This window comes from Clytia hemisphaerica, unplaced genomic scaffold, assembly GCF_902728285.1.
Source record: "Clytia hemisphaerica strain Z4C2 unplaced genomic scaffold, Clytia hemisphaerica genome assembly, whole genome shotgun sequence".
Taxonomy (NCBI): domain Eukaryota; kingdom Metazoa; phylum Cnidaria; class Hydrozoa; order Leptothecata; family Clytiidae; genus Clytia; species Clytia hemisphaerica.
Window position 1 is genome coordinate 1,707,931 of NW_027103414.1, and position 18,072 is coordinate 1,726,002.

At 35.1% G+C, this 18,072-nt stretch overlaps 2 protein-coding genes across 2 annotated transcripts; one reads left to right on the top strand and one right to left on the bottom strand.

Moving 5' to 3' along the window:
• Positions 1–547: 547 nt before the first annotated feature.
• LOC136797557 (dynein regulatory complex protein 10-like) lies at positions 548–3,554 on the top strand. The gene is made up of 4 exons (XM_067054139.1): positions 548–1,006; positions 1,871–2,135; positions 2,481–2,786; positions 3,194–3,554. The coding sequence occupies exons 1-4, from the start codon at positions 624–626 to the stop codon at positions 3,491–3,493; spliced, it is 1,254 nt and encodes a 417-aa protein (XP_066910240.1). The 5' UTR covers positions 548–623; the 3' UTR covers positions 3,494–3,554.
• Positions 3,555–4,327: 773 nt separating this feature from the next.
• On the bottom strand, positions 4,328–16,964 carry LOC136797560 (uncharacterized). The gene is made up of 4 exons (XM_067054143.1): positions 16,749–16,964; positions 6,597–6,696; positions 6,162–6,296; positions 4,328–5,749 (listed from the first exon to the last, which is right to left on the bottom strand). The coding sequence occupies exons 1-4, from the start codon at positions 16,878–16,880 to the stop codon at positions 5,580–5,582; spliced, it is 537 nt and encodes a 178-aa protein (XP_066910244.1). The 5' UTR covers positions 16,881–16,964; the 3' UTR covers positions 4,328–5,579.
• Positions 16,965–18,072: the final 1,108 nt, after the last annotated feature.

The window sequence follows — 18,072 nt, forward strand, 5'->3', positions numbered from 1 at the left end:
TTTCATTAATTTTGAGATTTTTTTTTTTTTGTATTGATTTTCATTAATTTTGATATATCTTTTCTTTAATTTTTGTATACCTTTTAAAATGAAATATCTAACATTGGGGATAATTATTACGGAGTCCTGCCAGTTGCTCATTATTTTTGTGTTAATTAAAAGTATTTTTTTCAGTGCAGTCTATGTCTTTCGCAGCTGGTCGTTTGAATTATTTTTTCTATAATAGTCCTACACGCTTTTACAAGAACTGAGGCTGAGGTTCGGCTGTCCTTGATAATTGGTGTTTCAGACTTGATTGTTTATAAATTGTTCCTGGTATTTATTTAATGGTTAACCATTTATGAAATTTGACTGAGGCTGGGATTGTTCTTAATTTGTTCTTATGTTTCGGTAAAAAGGTAAAAGAATCTGTATTGTTATTGCCCCGCAATGCGTTGGCGGGGCATTCATAGCGACAGCTACTAAAAAGAAAACGTAATTACATTTATTTGAAAAAAATAACTGACGTCAAATATAAAAGCAGAAACAAAAGAATGGTGGACGTTATTTTTCAAAATTAAAATATCAAAACAGACAAAAAAAATTTCGAGAACAGTGCCTTTCAAAGAAAGATTTAAATCATAATGCAGGCTTCTTGGACACCACGCCATCCTCGGACACCCAATATTTCGGCCCCACCGACGGCATCAAGCCAACAACGACAACGTCGAACAATGGCTACTCTTCAGCCAATCAAACGAAAACTCGATCGAATCGAGACAGAACGAATTTATCGAGTTTTACAAACAGTTTTGAGACATATCGATCAAGTGAAAGCTTTGAATTGGTTGATCGAAGATGATTCGCATTTGTTTCGTGTAACTAATCACGAATTACGACAATTGATTTTAAAGCATCAATCCTTTGCGCGAAGTTTGTCTTTTTCTAATGAGGATGATGAAGATAATCAAATTGAGATTGAAGCTAATGTACAGAAGATTAAAGATTCAACCAGATTGATACTAAGGTATAAAAGCATACATTTGTTTTAAGATGATATGCTGCCCTCACCGTTTTTGAAAAATGGAAATATTTTTTGCAGGTGTAGTTTTATAGCCATGAACCGTCACACTTTTTACAGCCTAGATTTGAAGCTTTGAAAACAAAGTTTTTATCCAATCAAATACGTTTTAGGGTGTTTAGAAGGTGATAAAAAGCGAAAACATTTTCTTCGTTGACTAAGTATACTTTAGGCGTACAAACTTTCGCGAGCAGAAACTTTCGCGATTTTCGCGAATTTTGGCCCTTTTCGCGAAAGTAAATGTCTTTAAAAATTCTAGGAAGGGCCATTCGCGAAAGTTTATGCTCGCGAAAAATTCTAGACAAAATAGAAAATCTGTAAAACTTCAAACTTTGAATATAATGTAACTTTTATGGCACCTTTTAGCCTGCTAAAAGACTAATAAGTCAAAGGACAAATGTTTCAATCCAATCGGAGAAGAATTTGTCCCTCTAAGCCATTTTTTCACGTGAAAATTCTCAATTTTACGTCTTAATTCGCGAAAGTTTATGCTCGCGAAAATATTTTTCCGTAAAATTCGCGAAAGTATATGTCGTGAATTTCGCGATTTTTCGTCCTCGTGAAAGTTTGTACGCCTAAAGTAGTTGGCAAGAATTTGTTCCAATACAGTTTTGGCCGGCTCACAAAAGGTTATCGTCAGGGAATATTTTTTTAATATTTTTTTTACATTACTTTATTTCATGGCAACGAGCTAAGTACAAAAAAGGTAAAGGGTGGGCCAGTGCTACCAGTTGACAGCAATAATTTCACAAAGTGATATCAGGGGCCTGGGTACAAGCTAGATTTAATTGATCTTTTATTTTATTTTAGGTATTGCTCTATTCATGGTATCCTGTTATCGTCATACAACCCGACAGATAAAACGACTTCTGCTGTTGACCCCAACAATTTACTCGCCTCTTATTTCGACGAATTACGAGAAATGATGCATGAGAAATTATTGACCGAAGGAGTCGAAGAAGATGAAAGGTGGCGTTTTCTTTTACAAACTATGGAGAAATCAAGAATTGCACGAAATACTATTCAACAATTAAGGAAAAATTTTAATGTATCTATCGAACAAAAGTGTGCAATTGTAAGTGATCATGACATTATTTTTCTACATATCTAAAAAGCATTCATTTATATGCCAATTGAATTTTAAGCTGAAGGCTAGAAGCGAATCTTCAACCTTCGATTTGTTTCTGATTCTGATAGCGCTCATGGTATCACGTACAGTAAAATAAAAAAGTGGTACAAGTGGCTCGTCTTCTCTTTGTAACTTAACAAATATAGGAGGAAAATTTTGCGCTGCTTTGTTGGCGCTTTTCCGCTACTTCTTTTTAACGCCTGCTAAAATGATTTATAAGGTATCATACCTTCAGCAAAAGCTCAGTTATTCTACTCGATTCTAATCTATTATTATAACTTCAAATTTTAGATGAATGAAAAAGAGGAAGAGATAACATTTTTGAAACAAAAGATTGATGACATAGAAGAAACAGCCGAAGATGAAAATAATACAGCTTTAAATGAAGCTGCAAAGCAAATTGTATCCAATCGACTAATTGTTGAAAATAAAAATCAAAAATTGAATACCGATAAAATTCAATACAAGTTAGTCATGTCGAAATGCGTTAAAGAGAATTATATTAAAGAATCAAAGTTACGTAAACGAAAATTCAAAATGGCAGGCGAGTTACAGAATTGGATTATGAAATATGATGGTGATATGGGATGGAGACAGGTAAAGAAGATATTTTCTAAATATCTTAGATGTCTGGAAAAAAAGTTAATCTCGCATAACAGATCATCCATTCGCCAGCAATGAGCTCTACTTCTTACTGCAAAGGGAAGCGGCAAATATGATAAACAAATTTTCTTGTTCAGCCTATTTTCGAAACCGCTTTGACTTTTCCTGAAATCGAAAAACGAAAGTGGCTGGTTCTTTTGCATAATGCAATCTTTAAGATTGACGTTTTTATTTTGGTACGCAATCGTTTAACTTTCAGCCAATCACTTTGCTCGTTCATTCATTTATCCAAATCTATCTGGATTTAAAACGTATTATTCCTGATTCTGATTAAGATTTCCCAGGTTTAGCAAAAGTTAACATTTTAAAGATTAATCAGTTTAATAATAAACATTTCATAGAAACAAGTTGATGAACTGAACGAGCTAAACCGTCGTGATTTAGACGATTTGGAGGAACTTCAACAACATTTTGACAAAGTAGACAAAGAATACACGGAGATTATGGAGGAAAGACGTCTCGTAGCTGAAGAACAACTACGTATAGAGAAAGAGGAACGAGAGAGAATTGAAGCGACTATTCAAATCCAAGCAATATGGCGTGGTTTCTATGCTAGACAAGAATTGGAAAACAAAAAGAAAGGCAAAGGGAAGAAAGGAAAAGGAAAAGGTGGAAAATCTGCAAAGCCTAAAAAGAAGTAGATAAACTATTCTATGTAAAAATTTTCATTCTAAATTCTATTATTAATTTTTCATTCAAAAATTTCGAATATTTCAACTTATTAATCATACCCAGAGCCACTTGCAATTGGGCTCTTCCAGAAAAAATCCGTTCATGTGGGGGGTGGAGGATAAATTGTCCAGGGGTATTGAAAAAATACAGGGGTAATTTTTTGTGTCCACGGCCCGGGGGGGGGGCACTCAAGGTAAATGACCTACCAGACGTTCGGCCCTTAAGGGTAGGTTTTTCATAGTTCAGCTAGTGCACTGTAAGGGTAGGAAATTACAAAACTGCACTGAACTGCACTGTAAGGGTAGGAAATTGTGATAAAAGGCCAATTTTTTAGTAAAATTGGCACAAAATTGGTCAATTTTGGAGGAAAAATTCCACATTTTCTTGGAAAATTGCAAAAATTTTCGGCCTTACGGGCGAGAAATTTTGAAAAAATGCACTGTAAGGGTATGATTTTTCATGGAAATTCACTGCACTGTAAGGGTCCGATTTTAGAAGCCAAATTTTGGGCCGAACGTATGGTCCTTTTTAGATCGAGTGCCCCCCCCCCCGGGGTCCACGGGGTTGATTTGATGTTTGTCCAGGGGTATAACCCGTGTCCAGGGGGTTAATAATCAAAATGTCCAGGGGTAATTCATGAAAAAAATAATATATCCTCCACCCCCCATGAACGGATTTTTTCTGGTAGAGCCCAATTCTTTTTGATTTTACTGATGGCCATGGTCGCTATTGGAATAGCTAAAAATCGAACTAAGGGACGAGGTTCGAATTTAGTTGCTGATGATAACGAACGACTCGTTGAGTTTTCCAGTGTTTTTGTTAGTTTTTTTTAATCAAATAATTAGAAACATAAAAACAATTTATTTTTAAAAACATATCAAGCACCTTTTTAAAAAGTGTGACTATTTACAAGAGTACAGAAAGAGATAGTTGACATTGAAAACAAGGGGATTCTATATACCCCTAAATGCTTGAGAACTGTTGGAGTTTTTATAAGTTCTTATTTGATTTAGTTGGTCGTTAACCTGTAATACAACAATTTGGTAACTTTTTCTTAAGAACACGCCAACCCTTTTACTTCAAATGACCTATAAGTGAGGTATCTTATAAAAACTCCATCTCATCTCTTAATGATTAACTGTTATTAACGATCATTAATTACTATTGAACGCTGTGAATCTATCAATGTCACCGATATATGGTACGTTTTATTATTAACAATGGAAAACCAGCAGAAACTAAAATTGATGATAAATAGCAATGAGAATGCTACTCTTAGGTGCCAAATAAACGGGGGGGGGGTTCGAATAAATGGGGGGGTTGGAAAAATTTTTCAAATTAAATAAACGGGGGGGACCTAATTACCGGGGGGGTTGGAAAATTGACCTTTAAAAACCCTAAAAAGGGTCAAAATAGACTAAATTTAGGCTTTTTAGAGTGAAACAAGTAATTTTACTTTTTGTAGCTGGGAATTTTTTCAAAAATTAATAAACGAGGGGGTCCTAATAAGGTCCCGGGGGGTTGGAAAAAAATCGAAAAATTAACAAGCAAGGGGGGGCGTTTATTTAGCACCTAAGAGTAGGTGACTTAAAAGCATGAATGGAAACATAATTTTTATATGAAATCACACCATATTGTTGGAAAAACATTCGACACTACCAAGACCGAAACGAAGACGTAGAGATATGCAAATATGATAGAGTGGGTCATAAGGTACAAAAAATTATCAAAATATCAAAATCAAGTTATTTATATGCAATAATATATAAGAAAATATAGAGTAAATAACAAAAAAAAATTAAAAATAATTGGGTGTTATCATACATAGCCTAAAAAATCCTACTATTTAAAGGGGTCCATTTAGCACCACCAACATCTCAACTAATATTACTCATTTTTGTTAAGCATTATTATCTCTCATAAAAAATATCGATTTGTCTCTTTTACATCAACCAGAGAACTTTCCACAGAGATTATTCCAAAATAGAAAAGAGGAAGCAATTGCAATAAAACAAAGTCAAAAGACTTTTCCTCAAAAATTTTTTTGATTGGTGTTCAATCAATCTTGGGAAGTGAGATACACACAACACCAGTGATGATGGATAACAACATCCCGAACCATCCGAAACCAAACGAATATCCGTATTTGATGGTGAACAGCCAGTGGACACGTGGAATATCTTGTGTTGCGATGAACAATGTCAATGAAAAGAGTGCTGATAATGCTAAAACATGAAATAATGAAAATTTTTCAATAATCTGGAAAAATGTTTCTTTGATAGATAGATAATCAACATTGAAATAAATAGAGCAGTCACAATCTAACAGCGATAGTCAAATTCAACAAATTTGCATTCTTCTAAGAAAATCATGGAAAATCGCTACTAAAACCAAGTATTTGCCTTAAGAATAAATTTTAAAAGACCTGCAAATATATTATATTCTAAAGTCGACAAAAATTTTTTCAAAGCACAATTTCGAAAATATTAACATGCTGCTCAAATATAAAAACGGTGTACTCCTCATGATAACATCGTTATGGACATGGTAGGAAAAGATTTGAGGTAAAAAGGTTCAAGTAAAACAGGGTTTGTTATGACAAATCGTTGAAGGGTCAACTGCTTTAATATGACTTACACGAAATGATCAAACACAAACCAATAGGTGTTAACTGTAGATCAGAACGGAACTGCATAGCTATCAAATATCCCAGCACCACAGCATACAACAAGAATGAAAGACACATACCAGATCTGACATTGTTCAAGTAAACTAAAAAAAAAATCAAGATAGAAAGTTAAAAATTGAGTAGGTTTATATAGTGGATGTGATGCTCAATCAGTCGCATTTGTATCTTTAGTATACCTAAGGGAAGAAATTTTGGCGGGAAGAAAATTTGGCAGATTTGTCTAAGAAATTAGGTGTTTCAGAGGCCGCAACGCAAGCCTGAAGTTGTTCTTAATATGTTGACTATCAAAGCTGTTCTTATATAGTTTGTTCTTATAAAAAAATGTGTAGGTTTTACCCATGGTTTCACCATACTGTATCATGGATGGAATTAGATGAACTTACTATCCCCAACTCGCTCAAAACAAGATGATGTCAGCCCACGATTAGGACGATCATAACAAACTTTCCACAGACCATGGTATTCGTCTCCAAAAACATCATCCTAAATTGAAAAGCAAGTAGAGATGCTATAACATCTACAGGTTTAAATGAAATGTGTAATTAGATATGATAGGACATGCCTTTACATTATATCTTTCTTGGACTATGTATTTAATAAAACGTTGATAAAATTCTTAGCTTTTTCTAATTATGTGCATAGTTTGCAGAGGGGTATGAACCCCCCTAGGTTTATTTCATCCCCCCCCCTATATACCCATCCCCCCTTTTGTAATGAAATCTTATCCCCCCCTTTTTTTTTACAGAAAATACATTTCGAAGGAAACTCGCTTTCCCACCTACCAGCAAAATTATCAACAAGAAAGAACTACATATTTTTTTACTTTAAAACACAAACTGTGACAATTTGTATTTGATTAGAAAATTGACCAAAATTTCCAAACCCCCCCTTTTTTATTTGATCCCCCCCTACATTCCCATCCCCCCTAGTTTTTTCGGCAGATCTCGGTACCCCCCCTACAAAGGCCCTCCAGAAAGTTGGCATCCCCCCCTATTAAAAAGGGGGGGGTGCAAACTATGTATGTGAGTTCTCAAATTTTGTGAAGGATCATTAGGGTTAACTTTATAATAATAATATTATTGTGGTTAACAGAAACCCCAAAAAGATTTAAGCCTTAAATTGTATGATTGTGTCAAATATCATGTGAATTTTTACTGACAAATGTTTTAATACATTTTCACTGAACCAGATGGTACTAATCAAACGTTCGATTATGATTGAAGTAATCAATAATGGTCGATAATAATCATAGGTGGTCAGTGAAACTTCACCTATCATTTTTATTGGTGATCGAATACTCAGTCTACTCCAAAATATGGCTTTTCGAATATTTTCAATTCTTTAGATAATTTCGATTACTTTTCGATTACTTTCAATTATATTGAATACTTTTCTCCATTGTTTTGAATATGTTTCCTGTAGCAGTATGTTGGAATCTAAAACAGAGTTTATCTCGCCCAATAAAAACACACAACTCACACACAAAAACTTATTGTTGTTTTCTCCAACCAATCAGAATGTGCGATATCAGATACTTGAGGAGGAAACCCAAGGCCCACGCACACAAAATGGTGGGAAAAATACTGGGGGTCAATATCATGGCTCGCTGGTGCTTCTTTTTGTGCTTTGGTTTTTCTCAAAGATATATGATAGATGGAGGAAAGTCAACTGAAGTCGGGAGATCAAGGAAACAGTTTTATGAGCAGTTATGGTCAGAGAAATGCACTGTTTTTGGTCAGAATTATGTTTTTTCACTCATAGCTATTTTTCTGATGAGCCCCATTCTCTACCTTCTTGGGTGACTGGGGACCACCAAAGTAATCAATCATGGTGTCCTCCAGCTTTTTGGTCCCCCCTAATAAGAGCTAAAATTCCCCATCTGGCCGTTTCCCCCCACCTGTCTTTAAAATTCGTGTTCCCCCCAATTGGGAAATCCCCCTAGCCGTACACGTTTTTTTTTTATAAGAACGTCAAAAATTTTCGAAGCCTTCGGATGTTCTTAGTTTTTTGGATTTGAAGCCTAAAAATGTTCTTAAAATGTTCTTATTTTCAGCATTTTTTGAGCATTTTGATGTAATTTCTTAAGAAATTGCATGTTTTTAAGTCTCCAAAGCCTTAGAATGTTCTTAAATTTTTGGGCCTCGAAGCCTTATGTTCTTATATAGTTTGTTCTTATAAAAAAAAAAGTGTATTGTATAAGGGTTGCGAAGTGATGATCCAGACTTGCCTCAATTCACAAGCTACTATAGCAAAAAAAGACTCTCAAAATCCCTAGAAAGACAGGCTCATAAGCCTGAATGTCCAAACACACCAGGAAGGTCTGTATTTATCCTATTACTCCCCCCATTAGGTAGAGGACTGAATATACCCCCTATTTGCCTTTCTCCCCCCATCAAGCTTGAAAATTTCACTTCCCCCCTGGCACCAAAATCTGATCCCCCCCATCTTCCTGGGGGGGGGGATGATCCCATGTCAATTGGTTATCCAAGTAATCAATGGTTTGACAGGTTGTTAAGAAAGTGATCAATACTAAGTTTTTGAAATTTTTGTACTTGTAATTAGATTGTCAAATGTTAATCAATAGCTAAATATTTCAAAGACGAAACAAAATATCAACAAATGACTTAGTCCTGACTGATATATACCTTCTGCTAAAGTACCAAATCCACAAAAACTCAAGTTCTAACACATCTATTTCTATATGGCAATTTGGAGACAGTTTGTCTTGTTTTCAAAACCATGGTAAAGATTTGGTGCAATTCACCCATTACACACAGGATTTGCCGTTCAATTGGTTTGATTACATTTGATGATTGTATTTGATTATGTTTGATTACTTTCGATTGATTCACTCGCTCTAGTGGGGTACCGTCAACTGCTCTAACTTGGGACGGGTGATTTCTGGGCTGTATTTTTTATTGGTATATATTTTGCGTGTTACAAATTTTCGCGAATCGCGAAATTTTTTCGAAAAAACTTGTTTCGTGTGTATAGTCTGGGAGCAGAATCACAAAATAGCAATTTTGCTTAACCCAGAAGGTGAATGGGGTTGTTATACATCGTTGGAACGGAAATTTTATGCTGATTATGGAAACCCGGGTCTTAAAAAGTCTATCCTGGACAAAATTGCAAACGAGGCTGGAGTTTGCACTCCGTCGTGGTGTTTTTTCGATTTTACCTGTTCTAGAAAATTACTTACTGTCAGCAAAGTTAAAGGTTTTAGAATTTCATTTTTCATGCAAAATGCTGTCAATAGAATGGGTTAATAGAAAAAAATTCAAAAATGTCGAAAATTTTTTTTTTGCACTCCATCTTGGAGGATTTTGGCGAAAAATCGATGTTTTTTCTTAAAATTCGTCAAAAACTAGTCTATAAACCACTGAAATTATGTCAAAATAAGTCCAAAAATACTTTCCTGCTAAAAATACTATAAAAGAATAAGAAATTATAACAAAATAAGGAAAAATCGGCTCAAAACGCTATTTTGCACTCCATCGTTGGTGTTTTTAATGAAAAAACGTGATTTTTGGTGTTTTTGAAAAAAATATAACATTTTCTAGCTTTTTCTTTGATCTACGACTGGAAATCCTTTCTTTCTCTTAGAATCATTTTTATCCAACACAAAATGATAAAATATTCTGAAAAATGACCCTCCTTCGCTGGGGTTTTAAGTCAAATTCAGTATTTTGTAAGCCAAAATTCAGTATTTTTACTTACAATTCGTCAAAAACTAGTCTATAAACCACTGAAATTATGTCAAAGTAAGTCCAAAAATACTTTCCTGCAAAAAATACTATAAAAGAATAAGAAATTATAACAAAATAAAGAAAAATCGGCTCAAAACGCTATTTTGCACTCCCCCGTTGGTGTTTTTATTGAAAAAATGAGATTTTTGGTGTTTTTGAAAAAAATATAACATTTTCTAGCTTTTCCTTTGATCTACGACTGGAAATCCTATCTTTCTCCTATCTTTCTCTTGGCATCATTTTTATCCAACACAAAATGCTAAAATATTCTGAAAAATGACCCTCCTTCGCTGGGGTTTTAAGTCAAAATTCAGTAATTTTAAGTCAAAATTCAGTATTTTTACTAAAAAATTCATCAAAAACTAGTCTATAAACCACTGAAATTGTCTCAAAATAAGTCCAAAAATACTTCCCTGTTAAATGTTTATAAACGAATGAAGTATAGGAAATAGAAAAGAGGGCTCCAAACGCTATTTTGCACTCCTCCGTTGGCGTTTTCATTGAAAAACAGGATTTTTGGTGTTTTTGAAGAAAATATAACATTATTATTTAGGTTTTCCTTTGATTTACGAAGCTGGAAATCCTGTGTTTTCTCCTAGAATCATTTTTTCCAACACATATGCAAAAAGAATCTGAATAAATCACCCTCCTTCGCTGGGTGTTAGGCCAAAGTTTAGTATCTTTGCTTAAATTTCATTAAAAACTAGTTATTATCCATTGAAATCGTGCTTAAGTGAGCTTTTTAAAGTCACAGAGGTTCAAAATGTTCCAACTTGGACCGGCTGCCGGAAAATTTTGCCACTGAAACTGTCTTCTCCAACAATCATCGGGAATGGTCGTTCACTCCCTGCATCACTGACTGATGCTGATGAAGTCTACAATATCTTGATCAATGTGGGGAAGATCCTACGTAATCTAGGACAACAAGATCAATGTGTTACCGTTGACCGTTGACGAGCTCTTGTAAAAGCTTGTGGGGCATGCCCCAGCTTCAAAATATGCATGGGTGGGTTTTTATAGAGTGATGAAGAAGCACTTTTATGATATGAGTTTTCTGCGATCCCACTGTTGTTATTCTACTCTTTTGCGCTTAATTGTAGATGGCGATGATGATTTTGCTAAAAAGCCCTAGGAAAATGAAGGTTTTAGCGATTTTTCAGGAAAATTTCATAAAATTGGGGGTTGTTATAAAATGATATTGAGGGTAAAAATTTTGAAAAAATGCAAAACGACCCCCCCCCCACTACAAAAGTACAAAAGAGTACCCAAATGGAACAATGCGAATGCGAATTTCAGGGTTTTCGGTGACACGGTATCGGCCTTTTTCGGTTCGGTATTTCGGTATTTTGTAAAATATGTACGGTATTTATATTCAAAATGCTGCTAGTGATGGTAATATACCCATAAAACTTCAGCCTTTCGGTATTTTACCTATGGAATCTAGGTATTATTTCGGTAACACTTTCTGAACTATATTCTTCATGAAGAGTTTTCCAAAAATAGCCTGCGGCGCTAAACTATCTTCAAATTTAGAAATTTACTAGTACACCCCTGTTTCAAATACGTTTGGCACTTGCCCGCACGTCCCCGTTGTATACTTATCCAACCGTCATAGTCCTTAAACAAGTGAAAGCTTTGTTGTTTTGCCAAGTTTTTGTACTAACTTTAACGAAGGTGATGGCATGCGTAATGCCTCATTTCCCCCAATGAACTTAACTGAGAACTTAGGCAAAGATATCCATAAAAAGTAGCGTTTGAGGTACTTAGTTTTCATAAAAAAATCAGTCCAAAACATGGTGTAAAAATCGAAATTTTCTCCTGTCCCCGAAAACTACGGTTGCGACTCCTCCGTCACGAAAACCTCAGTTCCTCGATACTAATTGTACGTCGAAATTAAGTCATTCTTTTACTATATGCTGTGATCGGAAAATGTAAACTAAAACTACTACTACTACGTTTGAGTTACGACATTACGTCATTCAGATCCCGCATTCATTCGTTTTGAAAGTCTCAGCAGTTATTAATGCTCAAAACTTATTTCAACAATATTTTTTGCAGCTTAAACGCCTTATTTCCTCCATTAAGCGCCACCATACCACCCTCTTGTAAGCGCCGTAACTAAGGTTTAAGTTTCGAAATAAGCGCCGCACCTCCCAATGCGGCTGGAAAGTGAAGAATCTTCAATAGCAATTTCGTCCTAAAAACCCAGGCGAAGGAGAGCGATTTTTCATGGAGGAGTGCAAAATAGCGTTTTGGGCCCACGTTTCTTTTTTCTATACTTCATTCTTTTAAAAACATTTAGCAGGAAAATATTTTTGGACCTACTTTGACACAATTTCAGTGGTTTATAGACTAGTTTTTGACGAATTTTAAGTAAAAACACTGAATTTTGACTTAAAATTACTGAATTTTGACTTAAAACCCCAGCAAAGGAGGGTCATTTTTCAGTATATTTTAGCATTTTGTGTTGGATAAAAATGATTCTAAGAGAAAGAAAGGATTTCCAGTCGTAGATCAAAGGAAAAGCTAGAAAATGTTATATATTTTTCAAAAGCACCAAAAATCTCGTTTTTTCAATAAAAACGCTAACGGGGGAGTGCAAAATAGCGTTTTAAGCCGATTTTTCTTTATTTTGTTATACTTTCTTATTCTTTTATAGTATTTTTAGCAGGAAAGTATTTTTGGACTTATTTTGACATAATTTCAGTGGTTTATAGACTAGTTTTTGATGAATTTTAAGTAAAAATACTGAATTTTGACTTAAAATTACTGAATTTTGACTTAAAACCCCAGCGAAGGAGGGTCATTTTTCAGAATATTTTAGCATTTTGTGTTGGATAAAAATGATTCCAAGAGAAAGATAGGATTTCCAGTCGTAGATCAAAGGAAAAGCTAGAAAATGTTATATTTTTTTCAAAAACACCAAAAATCTCGTTTTTTTCAATAAAAACACCAACGGGGGAGTGCAAAATAGCGTTTTAAGCCGATTTTTCTTTATTTTGTTATACTTTCTTATTCTTTTATAGTATTTTTAGCAGGAAAGTATTTTTGGACTTATTTTGACATAATTTCAGTGGTTTATAGACTAGTTTTTGATGAATTTTAAGTAAAAATACTGAATTTTGACTTAAATCCCAACGAAGGAGGGTCATTATTCAGAATATTTTAGCATTTTGTGTTGGATAAAAATGATTCCAAGAGAAGAATAGGATTTCCAGTCGTAGATCAAAGAAAAAGCTAGAAAATGTTATATTTTTTTCAAAAACACCAAAAATCACGTTTTTTCATTAAAAATACCAACGGGGGAGTGCAAAATAGCGTTTTGAGCCGATTTTTCTTTATTTTGTTATATTTTCTTATTCTTCTATAGTATTTTTAGCAGGAAAGTATTTTTGGACTTATTTTGACATAATTTCAGTGGTTTATAGACTAGTTTTTGACGAATTTTAAGAAAAAGCATCGATTTTTCGCCGAAATCCTCCGAGATGGAGTGCAAAAAAAATTTTTTTCGACATTTTTGAATTTTTTTTCTATTAACCCATTTTATTGACAGCATTTTGCACAAAAAATGAAATTCTAAAACCCTTTACTTTGCTGAGAGTAAGCATTTTTCTAAAACAGGTAAAATCGAAAAAAACACCACGACGGAGTGCAAACTCCAGCCTCGTTTGCAATTTTGTCCAGGATAGACTTTTTAAGACCCGGGTTTCCATAATCAGCATAAAATTTCCGTTCCAACGATGTATTACAATCCCATTCACCTTCTGGGTTAAGCAAAGTCGTCTATAACTCGACATATTGAATTCTGCTCCCAGACTAGTATTAAATTTTGCGATCGCAGACTTCTGGAAAATTTCCGCGTGCATTAAATTTCGCGATTCACAAAACTAAGGTATTTTCAGAAAGTGGGAATATAAAGCAAGAAAAAGACTGAATTTGCTTGAAACACAATGTTTTTGATGTAAAAATACTAACAAAATAATAAGAAAGAATTTTTCGCGTGTATTTAATTTCGCGATTTTGTAATTTTGAAAAATTTAAACAGTATTAAATTTCGCGAAAATTGACCAAAAAACTCGCGAAATTAAGTACCTTAAAGGAAGAAATTTTGGCGGAAAGAAAATTTGGCGGATTTGGCGGATATGACTGAAATCCGCCAAATTAAGTTCCCGCCAAAATTTCTTTTTTCCGCCATCCGCCAAATTAAATTCCCGCCAAATTAAACATTTTGAAAATATGATCTCTTTTAAGGTGTTTTTGCTATTTTTTCGCTGTTTTGACGCCATCTTAAGGTTAAGTTTTTAAGCGACCGCCAAATTAAATTCCCGCCAAATTTAGTTTTTTCGTCCATCCGCCAAATCAAATTCCCTCTGAAAAAACTTTTTTGGCCATCCGCCAAATTAAATTCCCGCCAAAATTTCTTCCTTTAAGGTACCCGCGAAAATTTGTAACACGCGAAAATATATACCAATAAGGTAAATCTCTTTGACAACAAATTTGTTTTGATACCTGAACCAAGTTTATCAATCAAACTTTCACCATCTCATAATCACAACCAAATGTGTTTTTAAAGCATTTTAAAAGTACATAATTTGAAGAAGTTATTAACAATTTAATCACACTCACACTGCTCACTTCTTGACACCAATTTTTTGTGTTGTTTTTCTCTAGAGACTTTTTCCAGCGTGCACGATTGATTGACATGTCAAAGTTCGACACTCTGTAACAGATCTCACAATTTTCCACAGAAGAACAGACTTTTTTGATATCGCATTTACACGTTTCTTGTTGCAAAGATTTGTTCCTTTTGCAGTGTGAAAGCCTACCTGGTGAGAGTAGCGTATTCACATTATTTGCTATCTATGATTCGCGGTTTGTTAATTAAATGACTTTGAAGGTTCGATGAAATGGTGGCCGATTGGCGGTCCCATGTTTTGTCAGATAGTCCTAAGTGAGAGCAGTTGACGGTACTTATGCACTTGCTTTTATCAATTTTTCTTATCTTATGGCATGTTGGCAGCCGTCCATGCTAGAGCTCTAAAGGAGTGGCTGAAAAACTCTAATTTCGATCTTCCTTAAGGTAAAGAGGTAGCGAGATTTGGGTTAGCAAGGCAAAAATCGCTAAAAAACTGGTAAAATCGTAATCCTCAAAAATCGAAGTTCCAGCCTCACTGTTGTTGTCTTTTTAATCTTTGTGTAAACTTGCATATGTTTTGCATATTTTCAACTGAATTCAACCACGGCTTTTTCGTTCCTCTATTTTTGCATGGTGAAGGCTTCTTCATAAAGACGAAAGACATGTATCTATTTTTCGGATCCGGCATGCGGGAATAGTGTCAGGACCTGCAGGCGACCTGGTAGGGTTGGGTATGGGTGTCAGTTGGGTGTGGTTACGTATCAGATTGGCTAGGAATTGGGTTATTATCAGTTAGGGTTAGAGTTGGAGCTCGAAACAAGCACTCTTTTGTGATTTTCTCTTAATACAGTCTGGTCTGCAGTTTGTACAATATAAATAGCCGTCAGAAACACTTTCCCAGCATGAATCCGTGGTGCAGTGGATAAGGCATTGGGTTTCAAAACATCAGAACTTTGCATTTAGGCGGCAATCAAAAATATGTTCCATTCGGGTCCTAAAACATCTTCATATCCAGTCGGTCGGTCGGTCGGTAGTAAATTTTGTTGGATTTTTAAGATCTAGTAAATCCCGATGAATCAAGTCGGCAATCAACAGAATCTTATGCCGCCATCTTTAATTTGCCAAACTAAATGTGCGCGCGCATGTGTTAACCTTAAAGTGGCCCTTATTTTCGGCCCCCAGGGTATTGGCCCTACCGCGTTGCTGAATTTTGACATGAAAATTTCAATAAGGGTACATGAAAAAACTTGAACGGGACTCAATGTGGGTTAAGTAAACAAAAAATAATGATTCAAAGACAAGCTCCTTTCGCCTGTGCCCGTCATTATGGGAAAGATCTGAACCTGCTAACAGCGCCCAAAAAAATCCAACGATTTTACTGACTTTCCGAATCGGGTTTTCTTGTAAATAAACAGTCGGTCGGACGACCCGAATGGAACATATTTTTGATTGCCGCCTTAGTGGGTTCGAATCCCACCGGGCGTCCGAGGGCGATCTGTCGGTAAGTCATTCAGTAAGTTAGAAAACATAGATAATAACTCACAAAGAACCAGAAAGTCAGAAAAACTACGAACAAGAGACTGGAAAGTACGAAATAAGTCCAGATCTGTCTTTTGTCTTTATGAAGATGAAGCCACGACCTTTTTGCATACAATTCAAGATGGCGGATGGAAAGGCAAAAGGGTCTATTAAAGGCACCTTCTAGGAACAAAAACACAATAGTTTAAACCATCTGAGATAATCCCTGTGGCTCAAACCATGTTTTTGTCCATTTTATCGCTATTTTTTACCCATGGAGCGCTCACTTTTAGTTTTAATGACTTGTTCTCACTTGCTTGGTTTCCGTAATAAAAAGAAAGTCTTTATTGTGAGCTTTGAACATGCTTGCTTTAATTGGAGGTATTTCCACTAACTGACGTTGCTAGTTGGTTGACAATCGATCAAACGTTATTTGAACGCGATCAAACCAAGATTATTATTTCCCAGGAATCAGCCTTTCGATATTGAGATTTGATGTGTTCAACAATCAAATAGCAGTAATTTCAGCAAGATTCTACTTAAAGAAGAAGATTATCACACAAAGCAATATATGAGACATAGCCGCAAACAATAAAAAACGCCAAAAAGAAGAAATTTTTATAGAAAAAAAATACCTTCAACCAATCTTTCAAGAGCCACGAAGATGTCGCATTACACAGGGCTATACAAAAGAATGAAACTGCTACAGCAACATAGAGAATCAATCTTTCTTTGGTAAATCTTGCACCGTACTTTATCTTCGGCATGATTTCTTTGAAGAAAGTTCAGAAACTGTTCAACTATCGATGATTTCCCCAAAAATAACAACAGCACCTTCTTCTTGAGAGTAAAACTTACGGTATCTTTCAACCTAACCGATTGGACTCGTCAAAATTGATTGGCCTGAGTAGGTTAGGACTAAAAAATGAGTCATTTTACGGGAAAAACATGGCGGAAAAATTATTCATAAAAATGCAGCCCGATTATCCGATTTATTACCCAGACTTTGTGTTGTCGAGTACTTAAAAATAGCATACAACATACAATACGAGCGAGGTTAACCCTTTGAGTGCCAGGGTCCTTTTTTCTAAGTTTTTTTTTTAAAATTGCTAGTTCAAACTTTAAGGGCTTATATCTTCTGATCTAGAATGAATTAGAAGCTCGTATATAGCTCGTTGGATAGCTTAGAGTCTCCTCTTTCTTTTGGGCTTCTTCGGCGCCGCCCGATTCAGGAAGGGCGTGGTGGGCGGCGGACAAGGGGGGGGTAGGTTAGGGAATTAAAGCAGTCAGGCCCGCTGCACGGACCTGACTGAACTGATGGAAAGGTGCCCAGTGGTAAAACTTCAAATCGACTCACTAGAAGACAGAATAAAGTAAAACAGGGCCAAATTTGGAGGTTCTTGGATCACTCGTTGACCAAAAATAGTCAAAAAACGGTCAGAATCTCAAAAAAGTGAATTTTTGTCATTTTTTGCATTTTTTTGACTTTTTCGCTTAAAATCTCGCTGGAAAGACTCACTTTTGAAATTTTTTTTGCTTGACCATAAAGGACAATCTAATTCCTACGATTTCGACCAAAAATAACGATTTCTAAATCAAACTGGGCATTACAGGAGGGCTTCGCCCTCCTATATAGCCCATGTCGTATATATACGACATCGGCACTTAAAGGGTTAAACAAAGTGAAAAAAAAATTTGAAAATGTGATTTTTTGGTGTTTTTCAGCATTTTTGAGTGATTTTAGGCTAAAAATTGAGAAATTGAAGAAAAAAAAATAATTTTTGCAATTTTTCTTTAACCCTTTGAGTGCCAGGGTCCTTTTTTCTAAGTTTTTTTTTTAAAATTGCTAGTTCAAACTTTAAGGGCTTATATCTTCTGATCTAGAATGAATTAGAAGCTCGTATATAGCTCGTTGGATAGCTTAGAGTCTCTTCTTTCTTTTGGGCTTCTTCGGCGCCG

Coding starts and splice junctions, on each gene's coding strand:
- LOC136797560 (XM_067054143.1), bottom strand. CDS start 16,880: ATGCCGAAGATAAAGTACGGTGCAAGATTTACCAAAGAAAGATTGATT. Junction 6,697..16,748: donor TCTTGAAAGATTGGTTGAAG/GTATTTTTTTTC, acceptor TTTTCAATTTAG/GATGATGTTTTTGGAGACGA. Junction 6,297..6,596: donor TTTTGAGCGAGTTGGGGATA/GTAAGTTCATCT, acceptor TTTTTTTTTTAG/TTTACTTGAACAATGTCAGA.
- LOC136797557 (XM_067054139.1), top strand. CDS start 624: ATGCAGGCTTCTTGGACACCACGCCATCCTCGGACACCCAATATTTCG. Junction 1,007..1,870: donor TCAACCAGATTGATACTAAG/GTATAAAAGCAT, acceptor ATTTTATTTTAG/GTATTGCTCTATTCATGGTA. Junction 2,787..3,193: donor GTGATATGGGATGGAGACAG/GTAAAGAAGATA, acceptor AACATTTCATAG/AAACAAGTTGATGAACTGAA.